This window comes from Rhipicephalus microplus, chromosome 10 (assembly GCF_043290135.1).
Source record: "Rhipicephalus microplus isolate Deutch F79 chromosome 10, USDA_Rmic, whole genome shotgun sequence".
In the NCBI taxonomy this organism is placed as follows: domain Eukaryota; kingdom Metazoa; phylum Arthropoda; class Arachnida; order Ixodida; family Ixodidae; genus Rhipicephalus; species Rhipicephalus microplus.
The window spans coordinates 51,378,664-51,403,631 of record NC_134709.1 but is presented as its reverse complement, the minus strand read 5'-3'; the positions used below and the strand labels follow the sequence as shown (position 1 = coordinate 51,403,631).

The 24,968-nt window shown below is 45.1% G+C and overlaps 3 protein-coding genes across 5 annotated transcripts in view; 1 reads left to right on the top strand and 2 right to left on the bottom strand.

Moving 5' to 3' along the window:
- Positions 1–1,971: 1,971 nt before the first annotated feature.
- On the bottom strand, positions 1,972–6,955 carry LOC119180884 (PAT complex subunit Asterix). The gene is made up of 4 exons (XM_037432022.2): positions 6,754–6,955; positions 4,666–4,765; positions 3,949–4,046; positions 1,972–2,341 (listed from the first exon to the last, which is right to left on the bottom strand). The coding sequence occupies exons 1-4, from the start codon at positions 6,804–6,806 to the stop codon at positions 2,269–2,271; spliced, it is 324 nt and encodes a 107-aa protein (XP_037287919.2). The 5' UTR covers positions 6,807–6,955; the 3' UTR covers positions 1,972–2,268.
- Positions 6,956–8,176: 1,221 nt separating this feature from the next.
- On the top strand, positions 8,177–12,909 carry LOC119180834 (uncharacterized). The gene is made up of 4 exons (XM_037431971.2): positions 8,177–8,866; positions 10,750–11,158; positions 11,739–12,196; positions 12,326–12,909. Exons 1-4 carry the CDS (start codon positions 8,693–8,695, stop codon positions 12,479–12,481), a joined length of 1,197 nt encoding a protein of 398 aa, XP_037287868.2. The 5' UTR covers positions 8,177–8,692; the 3' UTR covers positions 12,482–12,909.
- A 4,215-nt stretch (positions 12,910–17,124) lies between these two features.
- LOC119180835 (E3 ubiquitin-protein ligase Siah1) overlaps positions 17,125–24,968 on the bottom strand; it is a 35,112-nt gene continuing 27,268 nt past the window's right edge. For all 3 annotated transcript variants that reach the window (XM_037431973.2, XM_037431972.2, XM_075875631.1), the window contains exon 5: positions 17,125–19,835. In XM_037431973.2, the coding sequence (XP_037287870.2) occupies positions 19,465–19,835 (371 nt within the window). In that variant the 3' untranslated portion in view covers positions 17,125–19,464. The remainder of the gene's footprint in view (positions 19,836–24,968) is intronic.

Here is a 24,968-nt window from a genome sequence, read left to right as displayed (position 1 = left end):
ACATGGGCCTCCAGAGTTTCTCCTACATCGAAATGCGACTGCCGCGATCATAATTGAACACGAGACCTTCGGGTCAGTAGCCGCGCACCATAACCGCTACACCATCGCGGTGTACAGAGAACGGATAAGACAGTAACATGCCTCTCTTAAAGGTATGTACGCACAGAAAAAAAAAGAATAAATCAAAAACTTGGACTAGCAGCCACAGTTTTCTAGCCTCGCAGCCGGCTTGGAAAGTAATTCCGCACGCGCCATCGTAAATGCGCAATCACGTTGGAAAGTGTTAGTAGTGGTGCACTAGACAAAAGGATGGTAGTTTTATCCACCGTAACCAACTGCTTGATAAGCTTGGTGCTTGTTTGGGCCAGTTGGTAATCTATTGAACTGTTAGATAGCACAAACCTTCATAAGAAACTTATGAAATAGAATATATTTCATAAGTTTCTTCAATAAAAATTCAGTTGGAAATTTAGCGCTTGTGTGTCGCATTTTGTGTCGCAAACACATCGCACACCCACCATCTTGGAGGCCATGGCTCGAGATCAGACAGCATCTCAACGAGCTGGGCCCCTAAGATGGCAGCCACAGTGACGTCAATGCAAACTATGTACGAGGTCGTCTCACAACCGAAACCGCAATAAACGAGAGATTAGGCATACAGTATCATGCTTGTGACATTATGCTTACATTCCGACTCTACCTGTAACATAAACCGTATTTTCTCGCATGCAAATCGTACAGCAGCGATTCGCAGAATTTCGTCTAAAAATATTCCCTGCATATTCCCGCAAAGCTAGCTTTTCTGCATAGCTGTGAAGAACTGCCGTGAAGCCACCTAAACCAAGATTTATTAGTTTTTTTTTTATTGACATCACAAATAAATTGCCCTTATGAAATGCACATGTACATTTATTTTTAGCCTTGTGATTTCAAAGGTCGGTCTATATTCTAGTTAACTTACAATAGTCTAAACACGGTACATGTATTTACCAGAGGCGCATGGGGAAGGATGAGGCAAGCTGTTTTCAACACCCTACGTCCTCAGTAATTTTTGTTTTTTCTGGCTTTACAGTATGACATACATGAAACGAAAAGTCCCATGTGATTGTGGAGCAGCTCACTCTGACAAAAAAGACAGCTTCACAGCGGTAACACAAGCTATTTGCATACTAATGGTGAAGAGAAGGCGCAGAGAAAACAAGGCTGAAAGATCTGTTTTACCAACCAACACGAAAACTAACTGGTCATAGTCAAGGATGAGATAACCAAGTCGTTTCCAAGGTCCTAACCAAATCGTTTTCACTATTCCGGCAAGTTTCCATGGTCAGAAAATACCCGCGGCTTCCAATACGACGTACCTAAGCAAAGTCTCGGGACAATAGATTTCGAAAGGGCTTAACTCCTGTACCCTGTAATGGCTGTCTTGAGGGCTAACAGCATTAACAAATGAATTATTGGACTCTTTGAAGTCTCTCCTATGGCCACTGGTGCCTGTATGCTGCGGTGAGCAGGGCAGCCTTGGCTTTTCAAAACTGTACAGTTAGCCATATTGCAATTCAGTTAGCCCAACTGATGGCAGCTAGAACATTCTGCAAACAGCATGTTCAAGTGAAGTTTGCTTGCGCTGTGACATGGGCAATGTAGATTGAGGTCACTTGATAGTTGATACAAACACGTACTATAATAGGCAAGCCCCAGCATGTGCAACTAGGACCTTGTCCCCGTTTGAATATTCGGTTGAAACTGCAGCGCAGGAAAATTCATTTGCAAATAACGAAAAAGGTCTCTTGTGAAGAAAAATAGAAGAGGAGAACAAACGACTAGGAGAGAGTATAATATCAGGCAGTTATTGGCTTAACTTGCAAGCAGGTCGTCTATTATGATGCTCCTTCTTCCCCAGTTTCCTAGCAGTCTGCCTTAAGTGAATCCTCGACACGAGAGAAAAGAACGACCATGACACAAACACACCACTGAAGTATGACTGTTCCTGTATTTCATTTTTCTTTCACCTCTACACCCAAACAAATGAAGTATAGTGAGATGCCCGCCTTCCTGTCAAAAATCTGTTGGCACTTGTCGATTGAAAAACCCTGACGCATTCTGGAGTGTGGAAGGACTTCTCGGCTTGCAACCAGATGCTCCGGCTGTTCGTACTGCATCCGAGGGCAGGACTTCAGCGCCGGTCCCGTGGCGTGGCTGTCGCACTGTCGCTTATCCCAGATCGAGCAGTCAAAAAGACTGAGGAAGCAGGCGGGGCTGGTGTCGTCGTCACGACGACCACGGCATGGTCATGGGCTGAGGGTTTTGCAGGTACGTCATGACGACGGCAGAAATCGACAGCCTATGGAGAGAAAGAAAGGGGAAGGGCGATCGATCAGACATGCATAGAACAGTATGATAATTGCCTAGCTGACAATTTTCTGTACCGTGATCTTTACTTTTGGTCAGCTTGCTAAAATGCTGTCACTGGATGAGTGTGGCATTGTAAATTTACTTAGGTCACAGCATGATAGTATGCACTCCTTTTAGATACGAAGCAGGGGGGCTTTGTTCATCCCTCCTGTGGCGTCCACACCCCCACTGCCTCTCCACGTCCCATCCCCCGCCTCTCTCTCTCCTCTAGGATCTCGAGGCAGTGCAGCAATGCGAGTTGGCGGTGAAGGCAGGAAACGCTTGAAGCGACTGCTTCCACCTGGGACCGATGACACGAACCCGCAGTTCCAGCGAGATTTTTGTGACCACAGCTTCAGACACAGCAGCAGAGTGCAATTGGCTTGGATTCGATAACTACCTGATCAAGGTCAACAGCATCCAGACAAACAACACCAGAATGCTGTCGTCGGCCTGCTGCGACAAGAGTTCGGACTGGTGAGTAACGACGACGGCAACCACGGTGAATTCATGGTGCACTCAGCTTGCAAGAAGGCGTTAACGCAGGGCAAGGTGCCCGTCACGAGCGTGACCAACGGCTCCCACTACCCGGCAAAACCTGAGCATCTGCCCGAGCTTAATCTGGTCGAAGAATGGCTCATTACACGAGTTCAAGGGCATTCCATGCCTCACGCACGGCAACGGGCAACACAGGGTCAAGGGCCAAACCGCCAACGTGCCCATTGAAGTGCGGGAATTCGAGCAATGCCTCAACAAAAACGTCCCTGACGACAGAGCCGTCTACGTGTACATCAAATGAAGACTCGTCAGTAAGGCTTCGTACAGGCGCGTTACCACGACATAAAAAACGCCTCTCTCTTTTCTTTGATACATTCTCAATACCTTCTCATTCATCCTCTCAATAAACTACACCACCTCACGCTCAAGTGAACCACCTCCCTGCTGCTTTGCATCCACACATGGTTCTCTTTAGTGGGAGATGGTGCAATTTTTTTTTTGTTATAACAGGAAGCATGAACAGAAAACATGGCAGAAACCGACAAGACGTGTGATTACGGAATGCTGAAAAACTGTCAACACAGTGGCAGCACTCCCAAAGCTGCCAGAAACCAGGATTCCTTTTACACATGCAGATCAACTTGCATGGCATTTGGTCAAGGCATTTCACATAGAAGAAGAGAGGATTGCAGGCATGTGCTGTGTTTTAGAAAAACTGCACCACTTTATTGCCAGTATGTGCTTGTTTTCACAGTGCTAATGTCTAATTAATACTAATTAGACCATGTCAAACTAATTTTTACATGTCTAAAGTCAGAATCATGATATGATTATGAGGCGTGCTGTAGTGGAGGGCTCTGGTCAACTTCGACCACCTGTGTTTCTTTAGTGTGTACAAAATCCTACGTGATTTGAGCACTCTCGTGTATCCCACTGTTTCGATACTCAGATGTCGGATCCTTTCCCCAAATACGAACACTGCCCGCTTTGACCATGACAGAACTCACCAGTGAAAACAGCGATACATCTACAAACACAAGCGGAGAACATGGCACTTACATGAAGCTGCTCAGTATCTGCTTGGTGTCGTCGTTTATCCTTGAGTTGGCAAAGCTGATGCTGGAACAGTACAAGGCCACCCAGGCACACCACTTGAGCTGCACAAGAACGGGTATGGCAAATCAGAAAGCAGAACAGAACATCACTGCTCAAACCACACGAAGTTGGGCTAGTGAGCAAGTATACAACATGTACGCCAGAGATAATAGCTAAGACACTTAATGTCATCTCTAAGCAGTTTAACTGAAGGCTGCCTTATGCATTTGCTTTTACTACTATTGATGTGCCAAGCACAAACCATTACATGCATTTATTCGTGCCTGTGTTCGTATAAAAGATCAGACTTGTCAAATTTGAGCGTGCATCTACAATTGAAAGATCAAAAAATTTCTTCCTGCATTTTACGACACACACATGTTGTACGTTATGCCACAAAGCATTTCATTGCGAATCAGTTCTGCAGAAGCACATAAGACTGAATAAAGTTCGTGAAAGGAGAACTTGCTGCTTTTTTTTGGCAAAAGGAATTGTTGCTCTTCAACTGTGAAATTTGCTTTCTAAGAGGCGCCCGCTGCATTAGTTTTTTTGCAGCTAGACGTTACAAATGATTAGGCGACGATCCTGCTGAATTATGAACAGCATCTTTTCGCATATGTCTCAAAAATGCCGACAGTCAACAACAAGAACACGGACCGGGAGGGTGTTCACCCCACTCACCTTGAGCATGAGACCACACATGCTGAATATCATGGACAGGACGTTCATGTAATCAGGCGTGGGGTCATCTCCGGGTGTGCCGGCTGCGGGAGGCTTGTACCTGCACGCCGTAAATGCCCCATCAAGAACTAGCTGAAGCACTAGATTGAAGTATAAATAACCTGGAACCATCTGATGGACGGTAGAACATGTTCAACTAGCTTTTCAGGGCAACATTATAATGCTGTACTGCTAAAATAAAACAAACTGTGGCCATTTTCGTGTACTCTATCCGAGCACCAAAAAAATTAAATGCCACATATTATTGACCCAGTAACACAATCGGCAAACTATTTCCTTCGTCTTCCATTTCAACACGGTTTATTTATTTACCATTTCCTAAGCCTACTGCAAAAAGCCAGGAAAATCTTTGCTGTGAAAAGCTGCTCACTTCCCTAGAAACGTAATAACCTGTACTACTGACAACCGCCTCCTGTGAAATTTTTCGCCAGTCTAGGGAGGCATGAAAGCTGGCTGCATTCCCTACTACCAGTAACAAAATCAACTGCAAAGAACGAAAATCTTCACTACGAGAAATGCTCGAAAAGTATTTGAGAATTTACGAGAATTGTCTGCTACATCCGATGGCTACTGTCAAAAACAGGCACAGTCTTGTGTAGAGCAGCTCCTTAGAAGTCCCATTTTAATAAATGTAGTTTTCAGGTTTTGGATATAGATATCTCCTTTTTCTTGAATATGACTTGGTCATAGATGCACTCATGTGCAATAGCTGCAAAACTTCTTTTATTTACTATATTATAGCTAATGACAGTGTTACACTGTGTGAATAATCAGCAAATGAGACATAGACATGAACAGAATGGGCATATCAATAGAATTAATTTTGTAGATCCAGGAATACCAATTCATGCCCTTTTTTCCTCTAGGGTTTCAAGGCCAGTGTTTGATTCACTCTCACATTAAATCTTTCAAATGGCTCAGTTAGTCGAGCAATCGCTCAGAGAAGGCAGTGAATTGGGGGTGTTGAGTTCGATCCATGCAATGCAACAATAGACGTCTATTTAAAAAGCACAAAAACCTTCAGCCATTACACCTTTCACCCACTTCGAGGTAGATACCCTTTAATTTGATGATCGCTGAAACAGCCACGTGCATATTGTAAGAACATTAGTGCAACTTTGCACTCCAGCTAACGCGCTGTGTGTGGCGAGTGTTGTTTCTCGGGTGGACGAGTCAGTACGAGTGTTTCTGGGAGTACAAAGTTGAGCTAATTTTCTTACAGTATGACGAATTACCAACTAGCCGAACAACAAGTTTTATTGCGCCGTTTGCAAAAAAACAAAAACAAAAAGAAGTTACAGGAAACCACAAATGAAATTATAGGCTCTCAGAAGTGTGGCGGTTTGGGCTAGTTTGGTATGACATGACGGTAGATTTAGCGCCAGAACAGAACGACGAAATATAGCGCTCATCTCCTTCTTGATCCTTTGTCGTCATTCCGTTCTCGCGCTATATCTGCCGTTATAGGCTCTCATTTCAATGTCAGTTTCGCTAATTTGGGTTCCTAACTTGATTGCGCGATTTTGACGTCGTTAAGGTCACTCCGCACCGTCTTTCGACGATCTCTAAACTAAACCTCGGCGGAGCCAAGCCCACTCATCTCACGCGAAACCTTAGCCAGCTACTTCGCAAAAGAGTGGATGTAAACATAGAGGAAAGACTGTGAGGAAAAGATTCAAGGCTACGGCGGCGTAGTCAGGGGCAGCGTCTCTCAAGAGAAATGCGTTACGAAGAACATAACCAAGATATGCGTGGTAGTCTACGCTACTAAGAAGGTTCCTCAGATATACTGCACGATACAACAGGGCTCTAGCTGCGGAACCGAGTACAAATGAAGTCTCGCGGTTCGACACATAGTGAGGTTTTCCGCAACCAGGGGTTTGTTTCATCCGTTTGATTCCGTAACGAACGTCGCACAGTCTTTGCTGCCGTTTGCTCTTCTTGAATACGGCAACTAATAGTCTAATTCGCCTAGCGTTCCATCAGCCCGCTATCAGAAAGTGCCAAGGAACCGTTCAAGAAGCGCACCTGATAATTCTGTCTGTACGACGTGGATCGTTGCCGTTGTTGCCGGAATGCATCGCTGAGTTCGTGCACTGATTCCGTATGAGTACGAGGTTAGCTGGCAAGAATGTGCAGTAAAATTTTCTTCGGGGACGCTCAGCAGTGCGTAATCAGATGAGAACGGAGGAATTAAACTCTGTGGGAGGAACGAGCGAACTCCGACGCAGCCATTGCAAGCGTTGCGATGATGATGATGGTTGATGTCGACAACAAGGCCGTCATCGCAAGTTTTTGGCTCCCGAGTCCCGACCACGACCTCTCTATAAGTTTATAGAGGAGGTCGTGGTCCCGACTCCCGAGATACACATAAAGCATAACCTTTAATATTGGTAACAAACTCAATAAACATAGAGCATAAAGTTTTATACATTATAAAACTTTATATCAGTAACTGTCACCTGGAGCGAAACTTTGAAAAGTGATATGTACAAATAAATAGAAATTATTAAATATTTATTACAAAGTATTTTTTTTATTAAGCGTTTCTTGAAGCCACAAATATCTGTGAGACTGTGACGTGAACACTGCCATTAAAAAAAGAGAAAACCTTTAGTTACAATCTTTTCTAATTTAGGAATGAAGCTTATTTATAAAAAAATTGCTTATAGATTATATAATTTATATTGAAAGATATTGCAAACTTCATTACAATATTTATGTTTTACAAGTTGGGGAGACGAATAAAAATACGTCACCTTTCTTTTTGCAAAGAAGCCAACGTAAGCCAAAATATTGTAATGTTGGAAACATGACCTACTACACTCCTGACCTGCCCAGAGAGCACCTCTTCCAGCGCCCACGTTCTAGTTCATACCTTCTGCCGCTAGGGCCGTAACTTAGGAGCACTGTGGCGCTAGTCAGCACCTGTTCGCTGACGTCAGCTTGAGTGTTCGTGGTCATATTTCGGCCAACAGAGCACTCATATTGCGTAATTATTATGCACTAATGAAAAATAATTTTGAAACAAATATTTCAAAAGTCATTCACAAATTCTTTGCAATTAAATGGACGCAACATCACATATGCTGTCCTACACTATGTAAGTCTACGGATTCTCGCATTTGTCCACCAGTGTGCAATAAATTTTTCGTCACACTGAACAGCTTACTTGACCAGTCATCTAAGTGAAAAAATAGTCACATATATGCCGGCTGTTCATCACGGAATGCAGCCGTTCTTACTCTAGCGCCGTCCAAACAGCCGTAAAGTAGCAGACGAACAGGTTATAGGTAGCGCCACCTACGGCGAGCGATTGAACGAGAGCGGGGACACGCGCTCCCATAGGAACCCCGCTATCTGAACAGGTCAGGAGTGTAGTAGGTCATGGTTGGAAAGTTGAAGTCAAAAGTCAACAAAGGCCAATAAAAGTCGGGATAGCGGTGCGTTTTATCTTTTTATTGCCCAGCCTTACGGTGTTTACGGGGTTTGGGTCGCGCTCCACCTTCGCTACGCTGGCGCGATTGGTACTCGGCGCCGGTCCTGCCAGCTGCTTCGCGTTCTCCCACATCAAGCCAGTTGTGCTTTTACGCAACCCCTTCTCCGCGGCAACAACCTGTCGTGGAGCGACTGATCCGAAAGTGGCAACCCGAGTGGCTTCTCTGTCAAGCGGAGGACGGCACGAAGATGTGCGTTCCACGGGCGCTACGGTGCGCCGTGCGTAAAATCGACTTCGACGCCGCTGCGTTCGCGGTGTAATCGAGCCGCTCGCATGAGAAGTCGCGTGCGTTCGTCCAGTGCGAGCAAGCAGCAGCTCGTCCGCGATCTGCCAAGTTACACGTTTCGCCGAATGTTTCGTTGACCGTGTTGTCGTGGCCGTTTGCGCTGGCCCGGTTGCCTACCACTTGTGTTGAACCGTTGTTCTCGTTTTTGTGCGAGCCGTACCCGAAAGTCTTTCTTTTTAAGTATGACGCGGAAGTCGAGAACTGTCGCTCTGTGCTGCCTCGCGAACTTCGTGAATGCGGCGGATCGCGTCCTCATGCCAATTGCCATCGTGCCCATGAGCGAGCAGTACCGCTGGAGCCTTCTGTGGCAAGGATGGATACTGAGCGCTTTCGCCGTCGGGTACATCACTAGTCAGGTGAGTCGCACTGTCCCGAATTCTTGTTTACTATAGAGAGAAACCCCTATTATTGTGTAGCACACGTTCTTTTTGAGCGACGTGTTGGCGAAGGAGACGAGGGAGACCACGTAGTCGCGCCGACGTACTACGTCGTTTGTCGACTTTCTCTCTCTGACTTACTCCGAGGCCACTTCCTGCGCCGGCGGCCCGGCACTTTGCATGAAGATGCGTGACTGGCATATCCGTTGACAATCTTGGCACGCTCGTTTAACCTCAAGTTCGAGCCAAGGCGCCAGGCACTACGCGAAAGTTGTCCGAATACGTCGTCGACGTCATCCTCGATCTACGCGCAGTTTTGATTGACGTGAATGCTCTTACGTAGACAGCGATTTGACGCTGCATTAACTGCGGACTAACGAAAAAAAAAAAGTCGCAATAGCAAAATGGAATACTAAGGTTTTTGCTGGCTACGTTTGCTTGCGGTTTCGTCTTTCTGCAGGCAAATAAGTTGCTAACCTTTGTGTCGTGACGTTTTCTTCCCGTCACGAAACTCGCTCTGCGTGACCTTTCAGCGAGTCCAGTACAATTCGTCAGGCTTGCAATGACTAGTGAAATGGCTAAGAATGATCTTCGAAGTACCCTAGTTCAACTGACGAAAATGTCACTTTCTGTAGCTGTTAAAATGGGACGGCGCATTGGGCACTGCTTCTCTTGCAGTGCAAGTAGCATTTGTCAGAAAAAAAGTGGTTTAATAATGCATAAGTAACGCGGTAAATATGTAAAGAAGAAGCTCATATACGTTTCAAGTAATGTTCTTGCTTATGTTCGTGCTTACGCACAACAGTGAAAGGGTAATTCGCATGCAACAATTAATCTACTGGTTTGAAAACACTGCGAAATGGCAAAATGCTATAAAGGGAGCATCCATACTATTGTTTATCTGTTAATAGTGAAACAATAAACTGGAGAGACATTCGAAGGTCCCACAATTTTCGTTTTTATTTTTGTTCATTTATTTTTCGGAAACGTCAGAATAAACTATCAAAATTTCTATTGTAAATGTGCCTGCCCTTTCATGTCCATAAATGCGTCTGTGTGCTTCAAGTCGTGGCATGCAGAGGCTGTGCATGGTTGATTGTCCCAACTGATAACAAAGCTAGTCTGCACCCTATCTTTGCCCCAGAAAGACAGCAGTGCACACGGGAAAGGTTATAAAAATGAAAGGAAAGTGATATTCCTTTGATCAGTAGCATTCAGTGCGGAAGCTCTGCAGACAGCCCATGCAGTGTTCCCTTTGGAAGACCACATCTGTTACTATAGGACTCACAATGCCTCAACACATCAACCAAAAAGGCTGAAAGACAGAGTATTGTCTCCGTGACATTTCATTTACTTGTAGACAGGGGGGACACCTTTATGTGGATATTAAATATGTTGGGGGGTGCAGTGAAGTAGGGGGTGACAGATTTATGATATCTTGCTGATTGCTAACTTGTTAACATAAAGCTTCAATGCTTCATTTGTGTGGTAAGCATGTACACCTGAACATCCATGCAGTTGGTCAAGCATATTTAGTGGAAGAATTTGGCCGTTGATGTCATGGTACCATGTAAGCATGTTTGACCCATAGTCTTAGGAGCATTAATATACACAGAATACTGAAGTGTATCTGTGCTCTTTTACCATCAATCTAAACCAACCAGCCACTTCATGCGTTTTCCAGCAGTGTCAAGGGACACTGCTGGGAAAGTAAATCTAGAATCTCTGCTCACCTATCAGCAGTGTATCGCCTCAGTCATTCATCCCATTTCGCACTGGCTGTTAACTCAACCCTATGATAATGTTCTTCAGCACCCTTTCAAGTGTTGTGTATCTTCACCCTTTGTTTCTACTTGTCACAGTTGGTGGGCTCTGCTGCACCGTCGCGCTACGGTGGCCGCACTGTCATGGCGGGCGCCGTGTTGCTTTGGTCGGCATCGACGCTCGTGACGCCCCTGGTAGCCTCGTCACTTCCACTGCTGTTGCTTTGTCGTGCGCTGTTGGGATTGGGTGAGGGCCTCGGGCTGCCCTGCATGTTTCACGTGGTGGGACAGGCGGCACCAGTGCCTGAGGAACGGACTCGTGCCGTGGCCCGTGTGCTGGCCGCGGGTGCTGCGGGACAGACCGCTGCAGCGCTGGTGTGTCCCCACCTAGAGTGGCACCGTGCCTTCTATGTCCTTGGTGCTCTGGGCATTGTGTGGACAGCTGTGTGGATGGTGCTCCATAGGGACGAGCCATCGCAGCTCAAGGAGCCTACAAAAGTGAACACAGGTACGGAAAATACAACAGCAAGATATCTGCACTGTTTCCTGTACTCTTTCCTCCTTCGTGCTTGTGCAGTACGCTACCAGTCTGCCACAAACTGACTAGCTTGCAAAACCTCAGTATCAAATGGGCTTTCCTCTTCGTTATAGATAATTCATGGCTAGGATTGGTGTTGAAGTAATGGTACATATTTAGGATGCAGGAAGAGAGAGAGAGAAGTAAATATTTATATGCACCTATCAAGAATGACAGAAAATAATGCTTCGGCCTCTGCCCCCTTTCATCCCCCTAGCTGTTGGCCAAAATCCCGTAGCGGTAGTCTAAGTCCAAGTGAGACTGATGAGCTGAGTGATAAGGCCTCTCAGAATTCTATATTTCTGCTCAAACTGTTATAGAAAGGACATCAAAGAGACTAAATATTGAACGTCTGCAACTTTTAAACATAACAGTGTGCCATGCAGTCATTGTATATCTGCATTTCTTTATAGCTCCCATTGCATACATGCTTGCTCACTGATTTTATTAAGAACTAATTACTCATAACTGACCCAGTAATATCTGCCAAACTCTTTCACTCTTCTTTCAGTGTCATCTCCGCACTGGCTGGAACTGATCAGCCACTGGCCTCTGTGGGCCATCTATATCGCCCACTTCGCCATGAACTGGTCTAGCTACACGATCATGCAGTGGCTTCCCACGTACCTGGTGCGCGCCCTGTATGCCCGGCCAGGCCACCTCAGTCTGGCAGCGCTGCCCTACATCTGCAATTCCTTGTGCGGTCTGCTGACGGCCCGAGCAGCCGAACTAGCGGGCCGACAGTGGAGTGTCCTGTCCGTACACAGGCTGGCCACTTCCTGTCTTGGCCTGCTCGGGCCCGGAATATGCCTACTTGCGTTCTCAGCTGTGGGCAGCCTGCCGTTGGCGCTGTTTTTTGTGTCCTGCGCCATGGGCCTTCTAGCGTGCAATTCGGCGGGTCACCTTGCCAACCACGCTGACGTGGCGCCGACTCACGCAGCTCTCACGTTCAGCGTCAGCAATACACTGGTGAGAATCTGCTCGCGGAACTACAAGCATTTATTAGCTGCAGAGATAGCTTTGGCATTCTGTTCAAATAGAGAAAGTGTCGAATTGGAATCTTTCTTTTCTCAAAAGCACGGTTCTTTTTCCGTGCAGGCAACCATTCCTGGTATCCTGTGCGGGCCGCTGACGGCGGAGCTTGTGACGCAGTCGCACGGGCGGTGGTTCCCCGTGTTTGTACTGGCCGCTGCCGTCAACTTTGTCGGCGCTGTGGTTTACGGAAGCCAGAGCTCTGCCAGCCAAGTGTTGTGATGGTGTGCCAATTGAAAACACTCGTCGACCCGTCATTTCACCCTAGTCTCAACCATATGAAATACGAAGCTAACGTGTGTGGCCCCGTTCAACTGCGAAACCGGGTGACCTGTGGACGTCTGAAGCAGGAACGGTGTGCAAGGCATTTTGAACTGTTTAAACTTTGCACTACTACCAATGGCATGCACTGTTTGTTGGCACTTAGAACAGTGGATAGACAATATATGTTCCCACGTTTAAGTGGAAATTGGAAAAAAAGGTGCAATGTTCGCTGCTGCCTTGAGGATCAACACTCTCATTCGGTAGTTCGAGTGCCAACGTGGAGGCAGCATTGTTTGGCGTAAACAACGCCATCGACTTTTGTTGTAATTGTTACGGAAAATGTATGATAAAATGTGTCGTCATTTTTTGACCACCTGTTTCCAGAACTCGATGTGAGGGTGCCTTTCCACTTTTTGTAATGTGAAAACCCACTGGTGAATAGTAAAAAAAAGACTTAGCTTATGATCTCTTACATAAATCTGTGCGCTCATGACGAACAGTGGCAGGAAATTGTCGTTGCTGTAAATCTACGCCCTGCTTGTAAATGTTTGAGTAAATTTTGTGTTGTTGCTTTAAACATCTCTAATAAGCAAGCAGGACTAAGCAGGCTGTTGGCAGTAAAAGCTCACTAATTCGACCTTCGTGAATTAGGAAAACTGTATTATTCAAATGTGCTCTCTAGTATAGGGCAGCATCTGCATTGTTCAGTGGATTCACTCGTTAATTCAGCCATATTTGGCCACAACCCACTCAATTTGGACAAAACTTGAAGCGCGAAGCACCACAATACTGCGATACAAGAGAGCCAAAATGGCATACGCAAACAATTGAAATGAGGCGGTGGAGTCCGCATCAGTATCTATGTCAGCGAGTGACCGCGGTTTTATCCACAGTGGATCTGGCTCTCACTGGCTTTGTTTTGACTTGATGCATGGTGCAAAATCATAAATATCAAACAAGTTAGGAACTTTTGAGAGCTTCCAGCTGCGGTCTGCTTGCAGGTACGAAACCGGCTCGCTATGTCGCGATGGATGAACGATTGGCTGTCGGCCATATTACCAGCGAAAAATCTTGCAGGGCACTTGAGCTTCACCCGCCTTCAAGAGTAGGATGCAATAAAGTAATCGGGCCCTGTATGCATCATCGCTTTCTTGAGTGCCAGCCTGGTTTTTGTTCTTGGCGCATGACTCAACCATGCCGTAATGAAACGAACGACTATGCGTGCAACTTTGGCAGTTTCAAAGTGGCTACTCACTACGCCATAATTATTCCTATTGTGAATCGGTGCAGGACCTACTAAACATCCGTTAGGCAACACATGAGCTTATGCAGCCACTCGCTTTGTTAAAGTTTTTGTAGCTGATTATTAAATGAGCATTGTAATTATTGGCTTTTAAGACACCGACTCGTTGAGCAATTTGCAGATTTTTATACCTGACACAATTATATGCTTGTGCCAAGCAATATGTTGTGCCACAACATGTCACTTATATATGTTTTTTTTTACAAAGCATTTGACTGCAATATCATGGCTTTGCAGTAGAACACCTGCTTGTTACGCAGACGGCCTAGGTTCGATTCTCCTCTCGAACCGAAATTTTTTAAGATTAATTTTATTTGCCTTTTTCTCGGTTTCTCTGTCATGGACAAGACTTTTTGCTGACAACCAACGATGACACTGAAATTTCCGAGAAACGAACTTTTTAACGCTATCTCGTTAAAGCTAGTCATGTGCGGCAGTGGTGCTAGTGGCGGCTGCATGCAATCGGAGAAGGGTGCATAGCAGATTGCAGCTGATTAAATGCGACAGTTTCGCGCAGTGATCGCATTGTGAAGGACATGGCAGGATGATGAAAATTAGCTTTTACACTGCTTTTATGCAGTATAAGTACAGGATGTAAGTATTCAAGCGAATGAAACTGTACTGATGTAATGGACATTTGTTAAATGTTTCCTCGATAATTTTTATAACATGGCATTGGGTCAACTCAGTTTTTCCAGTACCATGAAATCTAAATTAGTGAGCTTTTACTGCACATTGCGGTGTTAGTTAAATACTCACCGCTCCCCTGGTGCAATACTCAAAAATTTTGATGTAGGATGGCCGGACACTACATCTTTGGGTTGCATAACAGTATGTAGTTTGGCTATGCTGTGCTATGCTTCAGGCGTGTGTGTAATGCAGTGTCCGTTGACATCAGCTGATGACTAGACAACAGAACAGTCGCGACATCGGTGATGAACAAAAATGCAACTGTCATTGGCGGGAAGGCATCTGTAAGGCTTTGCTTACTGTCGTTGCTATGAATTTCGTAGGGAGGTTTCGAACCAAAGCGATATAAGAACTGAAAAAGCGACGTCATTTGCAAGGATTAAGCAATTCAAGAGACGCATGGCTGCTAAATTGGCGTTTAAGCATGGGGCGTGCTGCACGATACTTATTGCGTCTCTAAATGGCAGTCAAGCACATCGCACACTTGGCATGACGCGCGCACCATTTAAAGATGATCTGGTGAAGCAGAGTGCCCCACTCTTTTTTCAATACATAATGATATGTTAAGTAGGCATTAACCATATGACCATCAGGCATCAGCACTCTGAGGTCTGTAGCAAACCGGAGGAAAATTGGGTACTATAGTCCATCAGTCACAATTGAAATAGTGGTAATGTCTCCCCCAATTCAGTAAGTGGATTAGTCTTAAATGCAGTGCTTACTTCAAGCATTAGATTAAACCTCAGTATTCAGGCTGCAACTTTCCAACATGGGCAAATGTATTTATAAGCGGATTTAATTATGTTGCAAAACTCGCAATTAAAGGTTTGCTCATTTCCTCCAAAACCAGAAATACAGAAGTTTATATCCATGCCACATGTGCACTTAGTGCCAATATGTGTTCAAAACATCTGAGGTTTTTGAATGCGCTTATACCTGAACCAAAGTGCAAAGATTTCACGATCATGAATTTGGCAAATCGCTTTTTGCTTACTCCCGACATCACCGGGATAAAAGTTACACGGGTAGGCAGCACTAACATCGCGGCCATTTTATGCAGAACTAACGATATCTGGGGTTAACCCACAATAAGATTACGAGGGAGGCCGCAGTAAGGTGCTCTAGAAAGTCCGACCGTCTTTAGTGTTCAACGTGCACAGACGTTGCACAGATATGCACGTTTCTAGCATTTCATCTCCACTGAAATGCAAACGCCGCTGCTGGTATCAAACCAGCGACCTTCGTGCGAGCATCCTCCGAGAACCATGACCCCCACACCGCTGCGACGGACATTTTATCGGGTGAGCATGCATTGGCAACATAGCACCCGTAAACAAATATGGCAACAATGGAAAATATTGCACTTTAGACGAATTAGGGAACGCATATGTACCCTACCAAGGGGCATTTAATGAATGCCATTTTCATGTGCGATGGTCGTTGCATGAATGGCATTAAGCCGGTGACATAGTTATCAATGATTTTAGGAGTTTTTCCAATAGTAGACTTGTAATGAAAGTGCCCATGAGCAGTGTCCACTTTTACATAATGCTTCTGGTAGGTAACTGTGATCGTTATATATCTCTGTGCCACTTGTGCTCATTCGTCGTCGCTTCAGATTACGAAGACGTGAAACGACACTTGTATCTACACACAGCAGGAGTGCCACGCAAAGCGCACCTGGTGCGTGCGGGCACGCCTTTGTTCGACAGCTGCTGGAAACCATCGATGTTCTTAGAATTCGCTGTCCTGGCCAGCAATGCTGCACATTGAGATATTACAGCTCCACGTAGCGGTTATCAATCTTGTGGGTTCAAGTCATTTGAACCTATGAAATCTCATTTGTGGCGTTCTCTTTTAGTAGCATTTAAGGAAAAGACATACACAAGGCCCTTGCTTAGAAAGTTCAGGTGTTGTGTAAAATGTCAAAACTTGCAATGTCTGCACTCGTTTAAAAATACACGGGCCATACACGTAGGCACCGCGTTTCTATGAAAATCTGCAATTTTTCAGAGGACCGCTCCGACTGTGCTCTCGCAGCTCTACTGTGCATTTCAGATGTTTTTGAATATCAATGCTCGCTAGCTGCAGTTGTTTCCACTGTTACCAAAAAAGAAGACTGTTGAAACACGTTGCTATTAAAAGATGCCATTGCTGTTGCCATGCAAAACGTTTGCACAACTTCGATGAGCAAATTTGTTAACTGATGCTTGTGTATTAGGAAGGCTGGGAGCACTGTACTGTTGTGTATTTTAATGGAGTGCACTTTAATGGCGCCGAATGCAAGCCTCGATGGCAGATGCGTTGAAAGTGTTTGTAGTCCATTTTCAGATAATGAAGTTCATGCGGTCACTTGCATTTCAGGTGCATGAAGGGAAATACACTCGTAACTCATTATGATCAAGTTGCATCTTGCAGGAAACTAAGTTTGTTATAACCAAAAATTCGTTATAAAGGTATACTCCTATTGCAAAACTATTCACTTTGTAATAACTGATATTTCATAATATCCCCATTCTTTATATCAAGGTTCGAGTTTAGAAGCAAAGAAAAGAATGCACACTTTGTAACTAGCACCAAGAATGTACCACAGCCCTTGTAAAACCAATCGTTGGTACTAAAAAGATTTATTTCTGTACTATGCAACATATGTACATTTTTCTTTTTGTCCTTTGATAAAGAACAGTGTCAGTGAATTCTGTGTACAGACGAGGATGTCACGACGTAAAAAAAATCCAATCTAGCTGTTGGACTGAAAATAAAAATGACCCAAACAACACATTTATTTTCTCCGCACATCCAACAAAAGGTTTTCGGCAAGACAGCGAACTGACTGACAAATCCTATGTAATCTCGCTAGTATTCAAGTGAGTGCGAAATGTTCGCAAATCTTGTATAATTAAGTGAAGCTTCGGTGGGCTGCCTCTCTTCCGGTTAATAATCTGCGAGAGACATTTGATCGAGCTTCATTGCTTCTTTATATCCGAAGGAATAACTGTGCCTAATGGATACTTTCGGAGGATATCACGAAGCCAGTGCCTCCCTTACCAGCGTTAACACTGTCCGCAGTCTGGTAGACATGTCGTGAATGACGCTATAATCTGACGAACGAGAGATGTTCCGTCGTCGAAGAATTCATCTAATCAACGTAATTCAAGCAAAAGAAAAGCAGCTAGGTACCGCCAATTAATCGGAGTGTTTGAACATTTTCTTGCTTGCTAGCCGCAAATAGTACACGGAGGAGTCTCGTATGGAGAGATACGCCGTGCGTCGAGTAGTGGACGTGCTACAGCCTTGTATACATATATTAAAGAAAGAAGAAAGTTTAGGCGGCAGTGCACAGAGCGTTTGTGAACACAAGGGAGCCTATGGGGCTGCAATTTATCACCTGCCCATTCCACAGTGGGCCACAGACATTTCAAGCAACGCTATGGGCATTCGCGATTGCCCTCGCCCGATTGAATATAAGCACTGGCGAGTGCTGCCATCTCAATAAAATCTTTGAATAAACGTTTAGACTGCCCATCACTTGCAGTACAAAAAACGCACTCATTGTCGGAGAAATCGCATTCTTTTTTTCCTCCGGGTTTCATCATGCGACAGGAGACCCATAACTGTGGCTAGTCTTACAAGTGATCTGCACGACCTCAAGATGTGCAAGCCGGTGAAGTATTCACAGTTGCGCAGTTACTATAACACAGCCTTGCAACTTTTAAGAAGCTGGCCTCACTAAAACTGCGTTTTTACGTGGGGACAGAAGCAACCGCAAAAATGTAAGGCCGGAGACTTGTAACGCTTTCGGGCATCGATATGACCTCGCATTACTGTCCCAACACGTTAAAACTGACCAGTCGTGTAGCCGACCGATCTCAAGGTAAGGCCCATATCCAAAGTGCAGACTGCCAGTCTTGTGGGCGTCGTGCACTGGTAATTTGTTCGGAAGCTTGCGCGGCTAGTGGCCGCACCAAGACGTCGATTCCGTCTCCCCGCCCATGACAAAACGATCAAGTGAGCAACAGATGACTATGAGTGTGGTGGCTCTCTCGCATATTAGGAAGCCCCGAAAAGTTCCATCTTCGAGTGCACTCCCTAAAGCCCACGAGATCACTCGCACCTTGAGAATAGTGTCCACAGCAGGCGTGACAAACAGTCATCGCACGCTGCCACAGTCGTAACGGCAATGTAATAAAGGGCAGCCATGAGCAGCTCGAGTCTCTGCCAAGGCATCTTGTCTCCAGGAATATACGTGATGGCCCAGCTTGCTGAGAATGAGACCTTGGAGTGTGTGCACCGCAAAACGGCAATGCAAGTAAGAAAACACTCCATAACCGTGGGTCACAAAAGCGACCATACACGCAGGTACACCTAGGCTGCACGTGTAGCTTCGTGCCTATGGTTGCAATAGCTGTTATTAACCAAGGCGCTGAACGCTACAGAAGGGAGGCGTGCAGTAAGCTTGCTCAAGTCTCAGAGCCAATGCAATGTCAGGGTAACGCATCGAACGAAAGAATCGTCCATTGCACCCTGCAGCAACATGTCTCTAGATTTGCTGTATGCAGATGAAAAGTGAGCAGTACGCCGATGGCGGGTTACCGGGGCCGACCACACTTCTGCTGTGGTCACGTCGCACACAACACTGCCGCGTCAATCAGTGCCCAGAAACGCACACTATGACAAGTCAACCAAAAGACCTGGTCAGCAAACACATCCTCGCATTTTTCCCGAAACACACTGTCCGTCTCCACCACACAGCAAGAACCGCTGTTAGTAGTCCCCATCAGCACATCTTCAGAAGGTGTAATAAACACTTCACACGGCGGCACACGGTAAATGGCAAGAGAGTGATGTTGATGTGCACGTTGCAGCGTTCCTTGCCAGGCTGCTAACGGTTCGTGAGGGGCGTCGCGCACGTCCACATTGATGCACGGCGTAGCACGCAGAACGCCGCTCAGGACAGTGAGATGGTGACGTTGATGCCTAGGTTACCGCTGTCGGCAAACAGCTGGGCGATGCTGGTGTCGAAGACGAGGCAGTCACTGCTCATGATGGCCGCCTGGACGCCCTCGTGGATGCTGCGCGGCGTGGCCTCCCAAGTGAGGCGACGCTTGTGGCCGTTGAGCTCGAGCCGGTAGATGAAGTTGTCGGCCTGCTTGCGTGACCCGATCAGCTGCACCACGGCAAAGAACTGCTGGTGGCCGTCGTACTTCTCCTGCTTCTCCAGCACCAGCATGAAGTGGTGTCCAAAACACGACTGCATCATCACCCAGTCGACGGCGCCGGGCAGGTTGATGTCTGTCGCCAGGAACACTATGTCCTCACCTGTGGTGAGGAAAGGACGTACGGAGCACGAGGCTTTTTCACTAAGGACGTGCAAAGGTTATTGCACCTATTCCTTTAGTTTTCGATGGTTGTGCGACACAAACAAAGACAGAACATCAACACCAGTGTTGCCAAAGCTTTTTCCCAGGTGCAATAAAAAAAAACATTGTCATCCAGTGCTCCCACCAATCTCTCTAATGCAATTTCACTTACTTCAGACCATTTACGCCAAATTACTCAATATAACTCCCTATTTTGAAATGAAAGCGCACTACTTAGACGCGGACAAAAAGACAGGGACAAGCCCTGTTCATGTCTTTCTGTTCACGTCTAAGCAGTGCGCTCTCATTTCAAAACAGTCTTGTATCACCAACTCGCCCAGTCAACCATATTGATAATTCCCTATTTCTGAATAACTTACAAATATTTCAAAGCAGTGACTGCCTCTAATTGAGCACAAAATTATTGGAACAATACATAAAATCTTCATTTAAATATAGATTAAGCCTCGTTGTTCTGCCAAGTTTTTATTGCTAGTTCAACATCTATAATCGAATGCCTTTCTTTCACAGCTGAGATTGTTTAAAAAAATGTCGAGGCATTACAAAACTTCTTACAGGACTTTTAGGCAATTTTCTCTTTCTAAGCCCAGAACGTAAGCTCATGACCCAATGTTAAAGATGTGTGGCAGCTGGTGATGTTATTTTTGACAAATTGAAAGCATTGAACCGTGAGAGAATAGATGAACATATATTCCAATTATCTTTATTTATTTCCTGCTACTAACTAATCACTTAATTTACAAAAGGATGAGCACTACAAATAGCATCACGCACTACAGTCATCGATTGATTTTCCAGACTTGGTGGGGACAGCGAAATCGCCTAGAAAAATGATAAAGCCGTGAAAATGAAGTTTATTTGAATTAGAAAAGCCTGAAAAAAAAAAGCCAATAATGGGATGCTTCATACTGTTTTTCAGGATGATCAAATTTGGTTTTGGTTCTATTTGGGTTACGTTTGCAAGCACATTGGCAAATCGTTGGCAAGCGCATTGGTGATCGCTGCCACCGTCTGTTGCGGGTGGCAAATCATTGGCAAGTGCATTGGCAAAACGTTGGCAAACGTGTTGGCAATTTCTGCCGCTGACCGCTGCGGGCGGCAAAGTTGGTGGCTCCATAGAACTAAGCAAACAAAACGATGCGGTTGCAAAAAGATGCATGCGACGTCTCGCCCATTTGGAGGGATTTAATAACTTGGTCTGTTTGTTTTTTTTTTCCACACAGACACTGCACAGTACGCAAGCTTCCAGCAACGTGACCACTTGAGTGCTACTGAGCAATCGCGAACAGCAGCGGGCATGTGATGCGCACCATGGCTCAAACGCACTTGGCACACTATTAACACGTGTGCAATGACAATGGGAAAGGCAAATGTCCAGAAAAGAAAACGAACATACTGGTGTAATACAGATAACGACGATAAGGCTGACTGAAAATGAAAAGTTTTGCCATTTTGCTAGCCAAGGCAGATCAGACAGGGCCTCCCAAACTGGAAGATTGTGCGCGCTTCCAATCTTGGAGGCCACACAAACAGCCACTGCAAGCCAAACCTTAGACAAAAAATCCAACATGGCGGCTTTTACAATCGACCGCATGGTAGCTAGAGGGAGAGGTAACGCGAGCGTAGCGCAAAAGGTGATCCGCTGTTTCATGACACACAGTGGCGGCGCTGCGGTTCGCAGTAAGATGCCTGTTCACCGCGGTAGCTGCGGCTTTCCATATACTGCGGACACGGTGCTCAATTGCGTTATTGGCTGCTCGTTTTGGTATGAGCACGTTAATACATTTAACTTTCTGAACCATGCTGATGCGGTGCAAGTATCTCATACTTATGTTTCGATGCGTCTGTGTAATGTTATAGCACTTCATTTCACTGCACTTCCTTTTGGCTAAGCGGGATCGCTTTTTGAAAACGGTAACCTGTCGTCCTAGTGTGTGATGTGCGACTGAAGTTCATAGCACCTGCATTTGCTAAAATATAGCTGGGCTGATGTAAAAATATACTGTCGGTGCTTGTGTTAACACGGCATCACTTTCATTTGCTACAGGCAGACTTCAATAATAAATATTTATTTTGTCCACAAGACTAATTTACAAGAACATATTTAAATCCAGAAACATGCACGAAGTCAAGAAGCAGCACGAAAACGCATTCCACATACACAAATAAAACAATACAAAAAACAGAGCATATTGAGATGTTGCAAACAAAACATACAATAAAATAAAAATATCAGCGCAGTTTCATTGCGAATCGCAGTATCTTTACCTTCAATAGTGTACCAGTAACAGAATAAAAATGCAGATAATGTGATGTATCTTGCAAAAGAAGAGAAAGCAAGTAATTATTAGATTTATTAAGACGCTAGGACAATGCATGCGGAACATGTGACATCGAAACCCGGACCAGTCGTTTCGCAGTGTATCACTACTATCTACAAACACAACCAGCGTGCTGCGGAAGTGATGTAAAATTTTTTTGCTGAAAGAAATTCAGAATGGGAACACTACACTTTATTACAATACACATCCCAATTTCAACAATTTCATTTTCTTCTGCTTTTCGTTTAATTTCATTCTCTTCTGTTTTTGCCTTTGCAAAGAGTGCTCGCTCTTCATTAGGAAAGGAAGCCTATATATTATCTTGGCGAGAATTACGTAGTGCTAGGTACACCCAATCAGCTTTGCGAGCTGAAGGAATGACTTCAACTCAATAAGGCTATCACAGCAGTGTGCAAGTGTTGCCTACAGCAGTGTGTAAACAACAGCAGTGTGTAATTGGTGCCACGAGCACATTTAGTTTCTCTGATCGGTATAAAAGGCCTCGTCTATCGACTGCTTGAATGAGGACCCAACCTTTTTTTTTTTTTGAAGCAGTTTTCATTCTTTGACCGATACTGGGGGAGGTTAGCGAACACAGTCGGAATCGCATCGCTTGTTGGTACAGGTTGATCGGGAGGAATCGTTCTCGGGTGCGTTAACGATCGCACAAAATACTGCTAATCAAAATACAGCTTGCAAATTCTTGAGCTTGTGTCGAGAACTTGATCTAAATGTGTTGCTGCAGGCTGTCGTGTTTTTATAGGTTCAGGCTCTTTTGGCTCGGAAAACGACACACGTTTGCCAGATCTCTACGAGACGCACCTAGACTCACAGCCAAGTGCGAAGCAGTGTGTCTGCGTCTTTTTTTTTAGGCTCGAGTCCATGCTGCTAGCAGTAAAGCACCCAAACTTGCACGGTCAAACAGCGCAATCTTGTAAAACGCCGCGGAGAATGCCCAAAAGACACACGACGATGCCCGGCACAACACAAAATAAGCACGTGAGCAAGCGCAGGGACCACCAAACTGCCTGCCGCAGCGCCGCAGGGTGTTTGCGGCTGTTTTATGAAGCAAGGGAGAACTCTCTCTGCCACCACAGTGCTGCTCGCGCCACCTCCCCCTCTAGCCACTATATCGCGCGGCATAGCTCAAAACAAACGATTTAGTCCGAAAAAGCGGTGGCGGAAATGCATTAGTGCAATAAGAACTGGATGGCACATTTGCGAAGTCCGAATTTTCTGAGTTCGACAAATCTATCGGTGACTGTAGTTACTTGCAATACAAATGAAAGTCATTCGTACTCGAGAAGTACATGCAAAAAAACACTACATTCGAATGGCTCGAGTAAAAGGCATTAGGATGAAAAAAAAAAAAAAGATGCATTTGCAGCTTTTTAATATAGTTACAAATATGCCATCAGAGTGCTGTGGTTGCTTTTCAGCCACTTGACAGCTTTACCTTCACAAAAGTAGCTATTAGTGCAAAGCGATCTCCCTCTCCTTGCCTTAAAGACGAGCTTCTTTTTTTTTTTTCCTCTCTCCGTGCGCGGCCTTGAAAGGAGAAGGGTCTCTACGAAACGAAAAAGGGAGAAGCGTGGCACAGGCGCGTCGCAGATCGGCATTTGAGAGAGAGCAAACAATCCGCCACAGTCTTTTCTTTCCTTTTATTCTTTTCCTTCTTCGCGTGCAGCATTGAGCACGAACACATCCCCCACCTTGGTCCTTGAAAAAAAAAAACACTTTATTTAGAGCTTCTTTTCATTTTATTTCGGTATGATAGACAGTCCCGTTGATGATCGAAACAACGTTAAATTGAGAGGTGTCGCAACGGGTTGGGCATGGTGCTGGGAGCATTTCCGGAGCGCGGTATGTTCGAACTAACTGTCGCAAGTGCTTGCGCATTCAAATTACAGGGCGTTTTCGATGATTGGAATACACATAGCTTTGACGGGACTTCAGCGTGAGTTCGAATTAACAGGAAGTTCGAATTAAGCGTGTTCAAATTATTGAGATTCGACTGTGTTTATTTACCGTTGCACTCGTGGTCGCGTAGCGGTACATCAGGCTGCGAGGCGGTTTCCTTCTTTGCATGCTTATAGGTGTGTGCCCATCTGAGCATACATTGCTACAAACTGTTATAACCGATTTAACAAAGTAATGAATATTGAAATAATTGTGGCTCCCTATCAACTTCGTTACAACAAGGTTTGAGTGTAATGAAGTTTAAGTATATTCCAAGAAACTGAATCGGCCATGCCAAAAATTGTTTAGATTAGCGGCCTAGTTCAAGCACGATAATAGTCTCATAAGCAGTCGGGATGTACGAAAAATGTCAATCAACTGCGATGGTATTTTCCCGTAGTTCTGACGGCTAAAAAGGCGCAAGTCAGGCTTTTAACGACTAAACTTACTTTAGGGCGAAATTGTATTCAGAAAATCAAGTACAATCACTGTACAGGCAAGTAACACTCGTAATGAAATAGTGGCGGCAAGCACGGACATTGGGCGTCAACAAATCTCATCATTTGCACAATGCATTGTCCTTCATACATGGACATAAAATTTCAGCATTGAGGGGAGATGCTACTCGAAGACACTTTTTCTTTAATATTCACCCTAGAGCAATGAAACGAGAGCTGTTTATGGAACTTTTTATGCTGATTTCAATTATATAATTAGTTGTCTTGCAAGTTACACACTTTTAGCTCTGCAACATGACAAAGTGAAAACAGCCCTTTTGCCCCCCCCCCCCT

What these genes read in the sequence shown, in the direction of transcription:
- LOC119180834 (XM_037431971.2), top strand. Translation starts at nt 8,693, where the DNA reads ATGACGCGGAAGTCGAGAACTGTCGCTCTGTGCTGCCTCGCGAACTTC. An exon ending in TCGGGTACATCACTAGTCAG is followed by an intron (nt 8,867 to 10,749) that starts GTGAGTCGCACT and finishes TACTTGTCACAG; the next exon opens with TTGGTGGGCTCTGCTGCACC. An exon ending in GCCTACAAAAGTGAACACAG is followed by an intron (nt 11,159 to 11,738) that starts GTACGGAAAATA and finishes CTCTTCTTTCAG; the next exon opens with TGTCATCTCCGCACTGGCTG.
- LOC119180884 (XM_037432022.2), bottom strand. Translation starts at nt 6,806, where the DNA reads ATGCATTCCGGCAACAACGGCAACGATCCACGTCGTACAGACAGAATT. An exon ending in CGTACAGACAGAATTATCAG is followed by an intron (nt 4,766 to 6,753) that starts GTGCGCTTCTTG and finishes TACGGCGTGCAG; the next exon opens with GTACAAGCCTCCCGCAGCCG. An exon ending in TGTGTGGTCTCATGCTCAAG is followed by an intron (nt 4,047 to 4,665) that starts GTGAGTGGGGTG and finishes GTTCTTGTGCAG; the next exon opens with CTCAAGTGGTGTGCCTGGGT.